This window comes from Triturus cristatus, chromosome 5_2, assembly GCF_964204655.1.
Source record: "Triturus cristatus chromosome 5_2, aTriCri1.1, whole genome shotgun sequence".
Classification (NCBI taxonomy): domain Eukaryota; kingdom Metazoa; phylum Chordata; class Amphibia; order Caudata; family Salamandridae; genus Triturus; species Triturus cristatus.
In genome coordinates this window covers 303715082-303729923 of record NC_140588.1, presented here as the reverse complement: position 1 = coordinate 303729923, position 14842 = coordinate 303715082, and the positions used below count along the sequence as shown (strand labels likewise).

Sequence of the window (14842 nt, the reverse complement as noted above, 5' to 3'; positions counted from 1 at the left end):
AAATAATAATTAATGAAAGTGTTCAACTTGTATTTGTCCAGCTAGTTTTATTGGTTCAGCAAAAAATCAAAATGACGGTGGTTCCCTTAACCTATCCCAGGCACCAAACAGCAAGGCGTCCATCGCAAGTCAACAAGGGTAGTGAAGCACACGAGATAGTGGTCTTTTCAGACCGGAGTGGCCTGAAACACTGCTGCAGCTACCACAACCACACGCCTACATTAGAGGACAGACATGGAGGCAACAATAACATCTGCATGGTTTCCATTCTGGAACGGGTAATTGGGAGGAAGAATCCTTTTGGTTGATGTGCACGTGGTGCAATGTTGGGTTCAGTCTTCTCTCCCCAGTTATACATTCTAGTACCCTTTAAACATTACTCTCTTTCCATCCGCCTGCTCTTGTGAAATGTTATGGTGACTGCAAGTGTGAGGTATGAGCAGAGCTGTGGAGCAGCTGCCAATGGCCTCCACAGGCACAATGAAGCATTTGCTGGAACCCAAGGCTGAGGGCTTCCATTCTCTGCTTTTGTCCTCATTTTGTTTTCTAAATACCGATGATGGCCTGAAGGTTACATAGTAACCGCACAGATGGAAGAAAACTCAAGCTCTTGTTTTTCGTGATGGAAGAACAGACCATGAGGGGCAAGTCCATGCAATGCTTTGCTAGTGCGGTCCTTCCAGAGATAGGTGAAGATGTCTCCGGTGGCAAGGCAGGCGTCCTCCTAACAATCTTGGAGCAGTTCACGGCATCAGAAAACAAGCATTGGCATAGCCAATAGGTCTCGCCTTTGGTACCTTATAAGTGTTTAGCCATGCAACAGTTATAGGATATTGTGCTGCATACCTAAATACTTATAAGTAGGGCTCCCGGTTTTATGGTATTTATTTTTTTGCCATTTCCGTCTGTATTTATCCATATTTATTTTTCGGGCATTTTTTCTGTATTTATCCACATTTATTTTTGCCACAAGCAAAAGACGACGCTACAGCTAGTATTTTTCCACATTTATTTAAATTGACAATGCACACATGCGCTCAGTTGTTATTGGTCAACACTATACATTCACCTGAAAACTTTGCCATTTGCAAAATGTCCCAAATATGCTTAAAAGTGCTATCACAAGCCATTTGTCTCAGAGCCTTGCAGTTTCTGTCATCGTCAGAGTGCCACATCCTTTCCCCCACTGAACATCATACTGCCCCACAGAGAGAAACTCACACTGACTTCAACTGCAACCCAATTCTATGTCAGGACAGGAGGCTCCGATTATGCTTTCTCATTTCTTTACTAGAAATGCTCAGCAGCCAAAACACAGTATAAGAAAAAACTACAATACCCATGAACACCAGGGTATGACGTATAACCATAGAGTCCATTGTCTATATAAGCCAACATAGCAAGTACAACATCCTCTTTCTTTGCTGCTCCGCAGCCAGTTAAGTGCTTTTGACTTTGTTTATTACGTTTTTATTGTAACATTGTTGCAGCTTTGTTTTATTGCTTATACGCTGCCACGCTTTATGTTTCAGCGCGCATTGTTGTCATGGTGACGCTGTCACCGTTATCGGCGCTGTTGTTTTTGTGTCCTTCGCTCGCCGCGTGTATAATTACGAGTGCGGGGAGCGTGTGGTTCACCTCCCGTTACCGGGCGCGTTGCGCCTGCGTATCTGTTTCTGTGGAGAGGGAGTAAGGGGCTCGGAGACTCGCGCTGATGCTGCGAGGGCTCCGTTTTTTGCAAATACTGGACGGCCGTTACCGCGCATGCGCGGCGGCCATATTTGTTGTTGACAAACAGGTGTCTCGCCTGTCAGAATCGACGCTACGCGCCGAGAGCCCACTGCTTCAGTATTTTTTCCCCTAATTACGCCCATTTCTTGCAATTTCGAGGTTTTGGGCTGTATAATTGTGCATAGGCTTTGCCTAGAGTGCTAGCTTTTGTTTACAGCAAGCCCTCCCTCCACATTTGAATTTTATTTACTTGAAGTGTTTAGTTTTATCTACACTTCGGCTTGCTGTGGGGTTTTTCACTCCCCCTTGCATTGTGCCTTTGGCCACTATTGATTTGTTTGTGTGGGCTTTGACTACTGTTACACTTTGTGTCAGTATGGCAGAATACTATGATGAAGAGGAATATTATTATGAGGAAGATCCTTCAGAATCTTTAGAGCAGGACTTGGTGGAAGCTCTTGATCAAGGGGTTCAGCACTCCGTGAATAAGGCGCTTGTGCGCGCAATAAATCCTCTGAAGCGACATTTGTCTCTGTATGCACAGCAACAAGGTTGGTTACCGTCCCGTGCGTCAAAGTCCCCTGTCAATCCTCACAAGGTTGATTTTCAAAGATTGGCTAAGTCGCTGTCTTCGGACACGTCTTCCATTGCAGGGGCGGCTGGGACTTCTTCTTTTTCGTCCTTCCATGATCCCGACGGTGATGATGCTTCCTCACCTGAATTTGAACCACCTCCTCGGAAGAGGGCTCGCAAAGAGCATTTTGTTGACGCGCCTTCCACTCCACCCATTCTTACATTTGAACCTTTAGAAATTATGCATCCCCATTCCACTTCCTGGCTACCTTCCCCAGCGGTGGCGGATTACGTCCAATCCCACATTCGCCAGCCCTTTCCTCAAGATGCCCGGGCACGTATGAGATCTGAATGTCCCCGTCCTGATCTAGCAGATCATTTGGCCGACACTCCGGAGGTTGACCCTACCATGGTCACCTACCTGAAAAAGTATGCACGAGACCCTAAAAAGGGTTTGGATAGATCTTGGCGGTCCTGCCAGGATAAACTTCTAGATTTATTGGGCCCACTCACGAAGATGTTAGATTTGGGTGTTCTGGCCAAGGAATCATCGGCTCTGGTCAACCCAGATGAACTCATTCAATGGGCTCAGAGAGCCATATGTCAATTGGGTAATGCCAATTGTGCGCTTTCTTGCGAAAGACGCCGCTCCATCCTTCTTCGCCTGGATCCCAGGTTAGCGGAGCTCTCCTCTTCTGAGGCCGGTCCCTTGGCTCAGGGGCTTTTATTTGGACAACCATTCCTCAAAGAACTTTCTAGTTTTGTGGCCACCTTCAGTGGCCTTGACAAAGCCCAGGCTTCGCTGAAGCGGGCGTTTCGGCCGGTTTTCGCTAAGGCCGGACGTCTCAGGGGACGTTCGTTCGGCCGCGGATCACAGCAAAATTCTCAACGAGGATTTCAGTCCCACAGTGGAGGCGGACAGGATCCCGGTTTCTCCACCCGTTCAAACTTCTATCCCTCCCGCAAGGGAAGGGGACAATTCCGGAAGGGTCGCTTCGGAGGACAACAAGGAGGTCATCACGACTCCAATACTTCAGGTGAGAGTGATTCCTTTTTCCAATGTGGTTTTGGGGGGAAGGCTCCAGTTTTTTCTACACAATTGGCAACTAATCTCCAGCGATGCCTGGATTCTCGAAACTGTTCAGGGCTACAAAATAGAATTTTATCAGCCCGTGCCTCAACTTCTCCTTCCTACCCCGTTGACTTTTTCTCTTCAGGATCAGGAGATCATCTCCTCGGAGATCGCTTCTCTTCTCGCGAAAGGGGCTATTCTTCAAACTACCCGCCACCCCAGAGGGTTTGTAAGTTCGGTGTTTCTAGTTCCGAAACGAGGGGGCGGTTCTCGCCTCGTCCTCAATCTAAAGGAGTTCAACGGCGGAGTGGTTTACCGACATTTCAAGATGGAAGGGATCCATCTTTTGCGAGACCTTCTCCGAGCGGGAGATTGGATGGTTCGTCTCGATCTCAAAGACGCATATCTGTCAGTCCCAATCTTCAAGCCACATCGGCGTTTTCTTCAGTTCCAGTGGCAAGGGAGCTGGTTCGAATACCAGGTCCTTCCGTTCGGCCTCTCGTCGGCCCCATGGTGCTTCACAAAACTTCTGAAGCCAGTGGTGGAACATTTACGCGCGCGGGGTCTCCGCCTGATTGTTTATCTGGACGACATTCTGATCTTGGCGGACTGTCCTCACAAATTGACCCTGCAACTCGATTGGACGATCGATCTCCTCCAATCATTAGGGTTTCTAGTGAATCCTCAAAAATCTGTCCTCCTTCCTTCACAGGTGATGGAGTTTCTGGGTTTCCAGGTCAATTCTCTCACCTGTCAACTTCTGTTGCCCTCTCAGAAGATTCGTTATATCAAACGGGAGTTGGTGTCGATTATCTCCAAACGGATTGTGTCATTGAGATCTATAGCTCGTGTAGTCGGTCTATTAGCGTCCTCAATTCAAGCGATCTTTCCAGGTCCTCTGCATTACAGGGCATTACAACGGCTGAAGATCCGTCATCTTCAGCAGGGTCTTCGCTATTCCGATCAGATTCCTCTATCAGACGAGGCCAGATGCGAGATGCAGTGGTGGCTGGACCACATGGAGGCCTGGAATGGTCGAGCCCTGTTCGGATCCTCTCCGGAGATAGTGATAGAGTCAGATGCCAGTCGGTGGGGCTGGGGAGCCCGGTGCGGCCCGATTTCAACGGGGGGTCGTTGGTCCCCGCAGGAATTGTCTCTTCACATCAATTGTCTGGAACTCCTGGCGGGTTCCTTTGCGATTCGTTGTCTCACACCTATTCAGGCCAATTGTTGCATTCTTCTCCGCATGGACAATGTGTCCGCGGTTCGTTACGTCAACAAGTTGGGCGGCACGAGGTCCAAATTGTTAGCGGAGATCGCCAAAGATTTTTGGCACTATTGTCTGCAAAGGAAGATCACTGTTATTGCAGAATATCTTCCGGGCCGCAACAATCTGATTGCGGATTGGCATTCACGTCACCTTCGGGATTTCAGCGATTGGAGACTTCACCCCCGCATCTTTCGTTCCCTCAGTCGATTTTGGGGGCAGAGTCACATAGATCTCTTTGCCTCTCGCCTCAACGCGCAACTTCCCCGATTCTTCAGTTGGAGACCGGATCCGGAGGCTCTGGCCACGGACGCATTTCTCCAGACCTGGCCTGCCCAGCTGTGCTATGCCTTTCCTCCATTCATGATGATTCCGAGAGTCCTAGCTCGAACAAAGCGATTTCAATCAGAGCTGATTCTGATTGCTCCTCTGTGGAGGGCTCAGGCTTGGTTCCCGGTTCTTCTGGAAATGTGTTGTGCGGTGCCGATCCTTCTTCCCCAGAAGTGGAATCTGTTGCTGGACCCTCTAGGGAATCCGCATCCCCTAATCCAGTCAGGCTCTCTCCGTCTTCTGGCTTGGCGACTTTCGGGGACCGTTGGTCGGTCCCAGGCCTTTCAAGCGACGCTTGCAAATTTATCAGCGAGTCCTGGGCACCCAACACTCACAAACGCTACGCAGGTTCTTGGAAACGATGGTGTGATTGGTGTGTTCAACGGGAAGCTGATCCCGCTTCAGCGGATGTCTCTCTAATTATTAATTTTTTGGCGTCTCTTGCCTCTTCAGGCTTAGCTTATCGGACCGTTAACAATTTCCGTTCGGCCATTTCGGCAGGCCAGTCTCCTCTTGACGGTAAACCTGCGGGGGAGCACCCTTTGATTACTAAATTGCTCAAGGGTATTCGCCTAACGACTCCCCCGTGTCCTAAATATTCATCTTTATGGGACGTTTCCATTGTCCTGAACTTTTTGGACGCTTGGCCTTCCAACCCTTTGCTTTCCCGCAAACAGCTGTCAGCCAAACTGACCATGTTACTTTGCCTGGTCTCGTGCAGACGAGTCTCTGATGTTCGGGCCTTAGATTTGGCTGGTCGTTGTTTTACCCCTGAGGGTGTTACTTTTCGCATTTCTCGTCGTACCAAGACGAATACTTCAGTGATATCTTATCCTTCTTTTCCTCTCCGTCCCAATCTTTGTGTGGTCCAATGTCTCAAAGATTATGAGGTAAGTACTGCTTCTTTACGTTCTGATTTACAGGGTCAACTGTTGATTGCTTTGCAGAAACCCTTTCGTCCTGTTACCCCGGCTACGTTAGCTCGTTGGGTGCGCTGGCTTATGTCAGAAGCAGGCATTGATGTATCTATTTTTGGGGCGCATTCTGCACGGGGAGCTATGGCTTCTAAAGCTTTTTCCTTGGGTGTGACTTTGTCTGACATTATGAAGGCCGCAGATTGGTCTTCTGATTCCATGTTTAAGGCTTTTTATTATAAACCTATTGATCATGTTGCTTCAGTAGTGGTGGATAAGCTTTGAACAAGCATAATCGGAGCCTCCTGTCCTGACATAGAATTAAAAATTTGCTAACATTCGTGACAAGAATTTTCAATTCTATTAAGGACAAGGAGGCGAGGATTATCCCACCCATTATGTTCCTTCTCATGTATTAATTTGCATTTACACAGATGTTCGCATATGTATTATGTACCTTCTGCTGTTATATATTTCTCTGATATTCTCCCCCCCTTGTTACATTTTTTCTTATATTGGATGTATTTTACGGCAGTCTGTCTCTTTTCAGGTTCTGACCCGAAGTGACACTCTTACTGCATCTTTTGGTTTCCTCTGCATCCGATGGCGTCTGGCTACCAGAATCCTGTCGCCCTCCAGGGATGTGCGTTCTGCCTTACAGTCTCCTGCGATCTTTGCTGGTGATCCCTCCTGTTGGTCGTTGTGACTCTTCATCTGTTTCTTCTACTTTTGGAAACTGTTCTCCTCACCAAAGAAAGAGGATGTTGTACTTGCTATGTTGGCTTATATAGACAATGGACTCTATGGTTATACGTCATACCCTGGTGTTCATGGGTATTGTAGTTTTTTCTTATACTGTGTTTTGGCTGCTGAGCATTTCTAGTAAAGAAATGAGTAAGCATAATCCTCGCCTCCTTGTCCTTAATAGAATTGAAAATTCTTGTCACGAATGTTAGCAAATTTTTAATTGTGCCCCACTAGCGCTAAAAGCTGTCCCTGGCTATCACTATGAGGATTGATGTTTTGTGTGTGCAGAAGAGAACAAGCATTTGCAATGCAATAGGTCTCGCATTTACGCTAGTTTAAGCTATTGGCATTGTAAATGACAATGCCTTTTATTTATCTGTTTTAAAAACCAAAACATAAATAAAAGGCATTGTCATTTACAATGCCAATAGCTCAAACTCAAGTAAATGCGAGACCTATTGCATTGCAAATGCTTGTCCTACTTGAGGATAGCAAAGAGAAGTGCTGCACCGGTCATGCTCCAAAATGTATGGTGTCGCACAACTTCATGCCCCACCATTTTTTTAATTTAAGCTAACTGCCACGGAGCGGGTGCTGGGAGGGAAAGCATGGACAAGAGGAAGAGGGTAGGAGTTTTAAAGCACACACAGCGGGAGAGCAGTCTGGTTGGAAAGGAAGAACGGACAACGGGAAGAGAGCAGGGGTGAAGGAGGGGGAGTGCAGAGAAATGCACTCTATTAAGTGCATGTCCAAAAAAAGAAAAAAAGAGTACCTGAAGGAGCCTGCGGCCAGTAGAAGGGCACTGGCCACGGACAAGAAACTGTACTTGGTCCAGGCAGGGTCACACAGGGAAGCCCAGACGAAGAAGAGGGCAATTAATGAACATCTTGCATAAACATGGAAACGCAGCCCTGCCAAATTTCCAAGCGTGTCTAGGTGCGCCAGTACATAAAAAAAAAATAATAATAATCTGGACTTGCAGTCTTGTTTATTGCATTATAAAACCAGGACTACAAGTTCCAGAATTCAAAGAAAAATAACTGGACCAGAGTAGTTTGGACTTTAGAAAACTAGCAGCTATGAAAGCTCTTCCTGGATAGCATAAAAAATCACTATATAAATGTTTAAAATAAAAATATAACACCCTAACCAGTTAGGGAGTTTAAATTAACACAAACATGGGTAAAAAGGGTGGGCGAACTTAAGTGTCTCTGTACCTTGCTCATCACCCGGTCGAAGCCGGGCGGTCGCCACATGGCATTTATTGCCTGTCGCAGAGAATTGGCGCACAATGTGCCGCTCATGGTCTCCAGCTGATCCTCACTGCCACGTGCTGAAACGCCTCCTTCACCCTGTGCAAGGACTAGTTCGGTAGTAAGGCGTCTTTGAGAAGGTCAGGTTACTAGAAGGCAACTTGAGCCTCAGCAAAGCATAGTCCTGACCGTAAACCGAGCCGCCATCTTGGTATGTTGCTACTTTTCGTTCATTACGACAGAGATCGATGCAGTCAATGCAATTTACAGCTATATCTCTTTTTCATATTTTCATGTACCAATCGTTCATGTAAGCATTTAATTGCGTAACTATTATACACTTATTTCTCTAATACAACTACAATCAAAGATGGCCACCAAGAGAGAGAACCTGTCACTTAACTCCGCAAGGCGCCGCGTGATTGTGTCTGTATTGTTTATCAGTTCCTATTATGTCTTGACATTTTTATGACAACAATGAGGCAGCTGTGCAGCTTCTGACATTTAGCAATCTTTCATGTAGTTGCGGCTCCTTCATGTAGAGCCTGCTCAATATGTACCTAGACAGTAATACAAATATGAGCTTTATAACAATGTAGTCAAAAAGGCACGCTAAAGCGCCATCTTGAAATGGTGCAGCGTTCTATTAATTACAAGAGAAACCTACGGGCGTGAAAGCCAGAAGCTTACCAAGGAAAAGTCTAACAGGGCTGTGTGGCAAATATATATATACAAATGACGTATAGTAACAGGTTCACATTTTATTCCATTATACAGTTACTTGACTGTTTGTTTCTCAATTAGCTGTCGATCATGAAATAATTTAATTGAGGCTACTTCAAACTCATTTTGTGACGATGTGTTAAAGGTGGCCACCCCATTTAATGTATTTTAAATGAGAAGCCACAGCGGTTCTACGTTTGCTACAGTCTTGCACTGTCTACGTCCACATTTAGCAGTTTCTATTATGCACTGTCAGCCGCTTCTATACTCAACTGTGACGCACGCACTGTGGGAGTCTTTATACTGCGGGAGTTTACAATGTTACCAGCGGCCGGAGGCGGGGTCTTGGTTGTTTTCTGTAGAGTCTGAGCTCGCGTGCAACTTTAGGTGATGTCTGACTCTGTGGATAGTGAGGTTGTGAAGGATGATGGTGGCGTCCTTGCCCCTGGACATATGGACGAGGAGACTGCAGATAGCCGTTTGGCCAGAGACCGAGCGCAGCAGTGTGATGAGTTTGCAGCTATCGCAAGCTGTGATCAGGCTGTGGCTCAGTGTTACCTGGCTGAGAACGAGTGGCACATGGAAGTACGTGCACCCTTTTTATTAACTCTGGCAGCCAAATAATATTATCGAATCTGCTCTAAATATTGTGCTCTTTTTTTAGTGGAAAAAAGTAATATTTGTGAACAATTTTTTTTTTCTGCAAAGCCGCAAAACCTATTCCCTCAACTTCTCTCATTGCTGGCAGTATTTGTTTTCTTTCTTGCATAAAACGTTGCTTGACCTGACTGAAGAGAGGAACCAAGTGATTCAGGGAGTGAGTTTTCTGCAGTGCTTAATTTGTAAAAATGAAAATGCCCATGCCCTTCTCAGGAGGCCACTGCAACACAGCCTGCATCACCCACTGCCAATAATTGTACTGGTACATACTATGTAGGTGTGTTACATACTATGTGATATTAATTGTACACTCTGGTGTATGTGTGTGTGTGTATATATATATATATATATATATTTATTTATTTTTTTTGGCCACTACTGTAGCCCAGCATCCGCTGCTGAGCGATCTGGCCAAAACCACATTATATGTTTTACTGTTTCCTACCTGTTTGTTCATTTGCTTCGAACGCTCTTGGTATCTGCACTCTGGTATCCTTCAGCATGAAGAGTTAAGAACAATGGCTATCTTTTGGGACTTTCATGCTGAAGGGTACATTCCATTAGGCCCCTCGTTTCATGAGAATAAACTTCAGTGAATCCTCTCTCTCACGCTCCTGACGATTTATTCTTTACAAGTACCAGTACAACTACTGACTATCATACTGCTACAAGTGTAACAATTCAAACTATTCCAGGCCACAGAAAGCTATAAGAATAGCATGGATTAGTCTGAATTGTCGTTTTTAATGTATATTGAATTATTAAACACATTTATTGTGCTAATCTCAAATTTAGACAAACACCACCACCATGTGGTTGACTGGCATTAGTGCCAGTGCTAATCACTGGAAATCACCAGCTCAAATTAAGCACTGGTTCTGAAAGTACAACCTGTGTAAATGCCGAAGGAATTGGTGTAGATGTAGGCAAGCCCAGTGGACTGCGAACAGACATGCCGCCACAAGCCCCTGGACCTCCAGACACAGTTGAGCTGGTACCTGTAAACACAAAAGACGCGACCTGAACAGGCATTGCATTTGATTGATCCTTTCTGGAGGAAGAAAGATTATTGCAAGATCTGTTCTGGAAATGCCCATATGAACCTGATCTCTCAAAGGTATCAACTGACATTTGGGAAGATTGAGGAGAAGGCCCAATCGATCCAACACCCCCTTCGTGTGATCCAGAATATTAAAGGTCTCTTTAACGGACAGGACGTGAAGAAGCCAGTCGTCAATATAAGGGTAAACTTGAATACCCTGTAAGTGAAGATAAGCCACAACCAGAGCCATCATCTTGGTGAAAACCTGGGGGCTAATTTTATTTCAAAGGGAATGACCATAAACTGCTCCATACAGCAGATCTCAGGAACCTCCAGTCTTGCTGATCAACAGGTATATGCAGGTAAGCATCCTTTAGATCCTGGGTAATCATGAAACTGAGATGGAATTAATGGAGCAATTCATTGAAGGGTTTCCATCTTGAATTTGACATCTGAGATGAATAGATTCAGAGCATTTACGTCTATCACTAGATGATATCCCACATCCCACTTCTTAACAAGGAAGACAATGGATTGGAACCCGTGGCTTCTTTTTCACCGAGGCAAAGGGCAAATTGCTTTCTTCTTGAGGAAAAAGGCAATTTTCTCCCTCAAGGCACATTTTTTGATGGCATCCTGGGGAACAGGGATGAGGATTGTTCCCGATGGAGTCAGAAGATTCTGGAATTCTATTCAGTAACCCCTCATGACAATGATGAAGACCCATCTGTCTGTGGTTCAGGAACTCCATGTGCAGCAAAATTCCCTTATCAGTCTGCCGACCTGTAATAATGCCTGCTCCCCGGCATAGTCAGGAATTGTGTGTCTTGGAACCTGCATCCGATTTCTGTTTCCTGAAGCAACAAAACAAAGAAGATTTACCCTCGGATATAGAGGGCGGATGCAACATCTGCCTCCTCTATGGTTGCTATAAAGATCTCCAGCATTTTGTTTTTTAAAGGACGAGGAGTGTTTCCTTGAAGAGGCAATGGAGCTTCTCCTCTAAGTCTGCTACAAACAATTTCTGGCCATCAAAAGGGATTTTAAGGACTGTTGCTTTTTGGGCCACAACTGTATTCCAGTCCTTTAAATACAGATTTCTCCTGGCCAAAATGGATGCTCCGCACACCAGAGCTGAGGATCTCACCACATCAAAGGCTATGTCCGAGAGTACACATTTTGCCATTCCAGAGACTCCAGTAGAGGAAGACAATCCTTTTCTTCTTGAGCTGCCTTAAAGAGCAACCTAAAGAGCGATATAAGCCCCATAAACATCAGCTCTGAGCGCAACATAAGATCCAGAAAAAAATACTTTAAGGAAGAGTCCACTTTCTTTCCTACCAGGTCTTTGAGAATATTCTCCTCTGCCATCGAAGAATGACCCACCAAATCTACTTGGACAGCATCTGGAAGAACAGCCTCTATGTCAATGATAACGCTTTGTCATAAATCTCGGCAAATAAATCTTCTTAGGATATATCCACTCATTCCTGATGATATCAAAAATCAACTGGTGAATAGGAAGACCCACATTAAGAGGTTTACAAAACTGTAGAAGTAAATTATCCTGAGATGAAGAAGTTTGTTTCACTGGAGGAAATCCCATATTTTCTCAAACATGAGAAAGAATGTCCTGTAATAATTCCTTGGAGATATACTTCCTTTTAAGGTCAGGATCCGTAAGAGAAGTTTTGTTGTGTGAGGAAACATCAAATGCTGAAAGGAGGTCACCTGCAGGCTAGCAGACGCTCCCATAACAGAGTCCTCCCTGGAGTCTCCTTTATACGTTTCCCAGAAAATGCGCTGAGTTCTGTCCTCCTCTTCCGCTTCCCTTGCTTATGCCTTTTAGGGGAGGGGATGGGAGGGAGAAGAAGACTCATCTTCCGATAAGGAAGGGGACAGGGAAAGAGAGGTGTGATTCCTTTTTGAAGTATGCTTCCTCATGGTGAATAGCAGCAGTAGCAAATCAAGCACCAACTGCAGGCAAATGGCAGCAAAATACTTGGGAACAAATACAAGAAGAAAATCCAGCCAGCTTATACCAAATAATGCTTACCTGCCCCCAGGATCGCTGTTTATATATGTGGCAGGCGTGTCCTTGAATGCCCCAGCCAGAAAAGAAATGACGCGCATGCTCAGAGAGCCTAATTCTGAGCATGTGCATTCAATGTAAAGGCCGATCTCCTTCCAAAACTGAAAGAAGAAGCTGGCAGACAAAAAGCACTAAAGGGCACAGTGAACACCATCCCCCCTCCCCCCACCCCCGATGGATGCTGCAGTAAGTCCCACTGCCCTGTACAAAAAGTAAGGGCTGAAGTCCAAGGCTGCAGATAAATCTCCTCCATACAGATATTAGCCCAAAACTCACACCTGCCCACTGAGACCATCTCAGGAGCAAAGGGAAACCTGACTCCACCCCTCTGCTGATGTGGACCAATCTCCAGGCTATCAGACATCAAGCCGGATAATAGAGAAAGACCGCCCGGCCCCAAGCTGCACCATGGCCAGGAAGAAGAACGACCACAAGCGACTGGAGGAGAGGACAATGGCAGGACGTGTACCACCACCCTAGGCTGTAGGTCCTGGCAAGACATCTCGTGCTACAGAGGAGCGGGGACTCCTGAGCCCAGCGGTAAAGTCTCCCGTCCTCCAAACAGGTTGTCCTGTATGTACTGCCCTTGTAGATAGAAAAAATATCAAGGAGAATTTAGGATAACCCAGTGCCTCATATGGTGCCCAGGAGGGTGGATAGGGCTTACTAGAATATTCCTGTGTGGTTTTTTTTCTGTCCAGAGGGTGGAGTCACCCTCATGTTGTAATGTAGAGAACTAGGGATGTAGAGGTAATGTGCTGTGTTCCTTCTAGGCAATCGCAAAAAGCATGAACATTGCTCCCTCCCCCAGAGCATTTAATGCAATCTGATCCTCATCTTTTCACAGGCACTCGTTTGTTTAAAACAAAAAAAAAAAAACCCCAGAACAATCTGCATAGAATGTTTCATGATAGGAAATCATATAATCGGAAACCTACCATCATATTGCATGTCTGGCTTATTCAATACTGGTGTATATAAGGCGTCAAAGTATTATTTTATTTATGCGCGATAACAATTCACTCAGGGACGTTCTACTATAATAGCCTTGTTGGTACATATAGCATTTGAAGTGAGGTAGTTAACATTAATATATGAAGGACAGCAGTTGCATATGGATAATAGTGACAGACCTGCACATCTAGAAGAGGCACACTTCTATGTTTTCTTAAGCATGTAGGCGTGGAATGAATCTATTTACATAAGAGAGGGTCAGAATTTATCCTCATCCATCAAGGTGCAAAATATGACCTTTCATTTCATTTGTTATTTTTTTTTTTAGAAATGCTTTTTCGCAAATGCTTAGTTGGAGGGTGATCCACTGTAACATTGGAAAGTGAAAGGTCCAGAACTTTGAGGCAGCACAGCGTGTTTTAGCAGTGGCTATGTTATAATAATTTGACCTTGCGTTTTGTGTAGGTGTCTAGCACAAAAGGATGTCATATTAGAGTACCTAAACATTTTTTCACTGGAGCGGTTTTAAACCATTTGAAGCCCTTTTATGTGTCTATAATTAGGGTCTGAGTCAGTCTACAATCTATACTGCGTTAGACGACCAAAATGGCACCCCTTCCTGGAACTGGTTATAGTGTTCTTCGCATATTGACACCTCCCATACTGTCCTATAGTTGATTGTAATTTTCATTGTTTGGAGATTTTCTGTTCATCAGTATACAGCTGCATTCTACCTTATGTGATCAACAGAAAAAGCGCTTTAGAAAGCACTACTCATACAAGGGCTAGTCTGATCCTATATGTTGATGCCCTTGAGAGCAGATTTTGATTGGATAGAAGTTGTGTGCTTTCAGTGGAAAAGAATGCTTGGGTAAGACTTTTTGCTTGAGGGAAATGTTATGCTTAGTACAGCAGGCGCTGCTTATGCAGGGCTTGAAAAATTCCCAAAATGTTACTTGACCTGCAGTTCAAGTGACTTAAATATTCTACTCGACCTAATTTTAATGCTCTTGACCCATAAACTGGTTTCAAATTATGTGATCCTGGGCAAGTATTTTAATTCCCTGAGACACCATTTTCTTCTTTATCACATATGAGAGACCCTTCAAATATGCAAGTTCAGCACGTCTGCTGTACAGAAAATGCGTTTGTTTGATTTACTAGACTAAACATTACCTTCAAATAGAATGCAAATCTAGCCACATATAAGACACACTTGACTGCAGACTTGCCTCTTCCTTCATTAAATGCATTGTCACCAGGGTTTGGCCAGGAATGTGTCTCACATCATGTTTAAAAACTATCACTTTTAATAAATACAGAACTAAAGCATAAAGTAGCAGCCCACTGTTATTTGCAATCAGCAGATTTTACATTGAAATGGCCACAGGATTTGTCACTGACATGTGGTTTTGAAACTATATAGCGTACAATGTTTGGAAATAAAGTTTCTGCAAAATATTTGTCATTTGCACATCACCAAC

The 14842-nt window shown here is 44.9% G+C and overlaps 2 protein-coding genes across 3 annotated transcripts in view; one reads left to right on the top strand and one right to left on the bottom strand.

Annotated features, from left to right (window-relative positions):
- The window catches only part of ACOT13 (acyl-CoA thioesterase 13), a 71704-nt gene extending 63585 nt beyond the window's left edge, over positions 1 to 8119 (bottom strand). The window contains exon 1 of the mRNA XM_085607062.1: positions 7852 to 8119. Within this exon, the coding sequence (XP_085463188.1) occupies positions 7852 to 7938 (87 nt within the window). The 5' untranslated portion in view covers positions 7939 to 8119. The remainder of the gene's footprint in view (positions 1 to 7851) is intronic.
- Positions 7970 to 14842, top strand: part of LOC146822906 (tyrosyl-DNA phosphodiesterase 2-like) — a 157861-nt gene continuing 150988 nt past the window's right edge. The window contains exon 1 of one of the 2 annotated variants that reach the window (XM_085607061.1): positions 7970 to 8098. Coding sequence is in view for 1 of the 2 variants with exons in the window: in XM_085607060.1 (XP_085463186.1) it covers positions 9001 to 9195 (195 nt within the window). In the remaining variant the exon portion in view is untranslated. Of the gene's footprint in view, positions 8099 to 8901; positions 9196 to 14842 lie in introns of those variants that run through there. The other variant, XM_085607060.1, reaches the window with a different exon arrangement.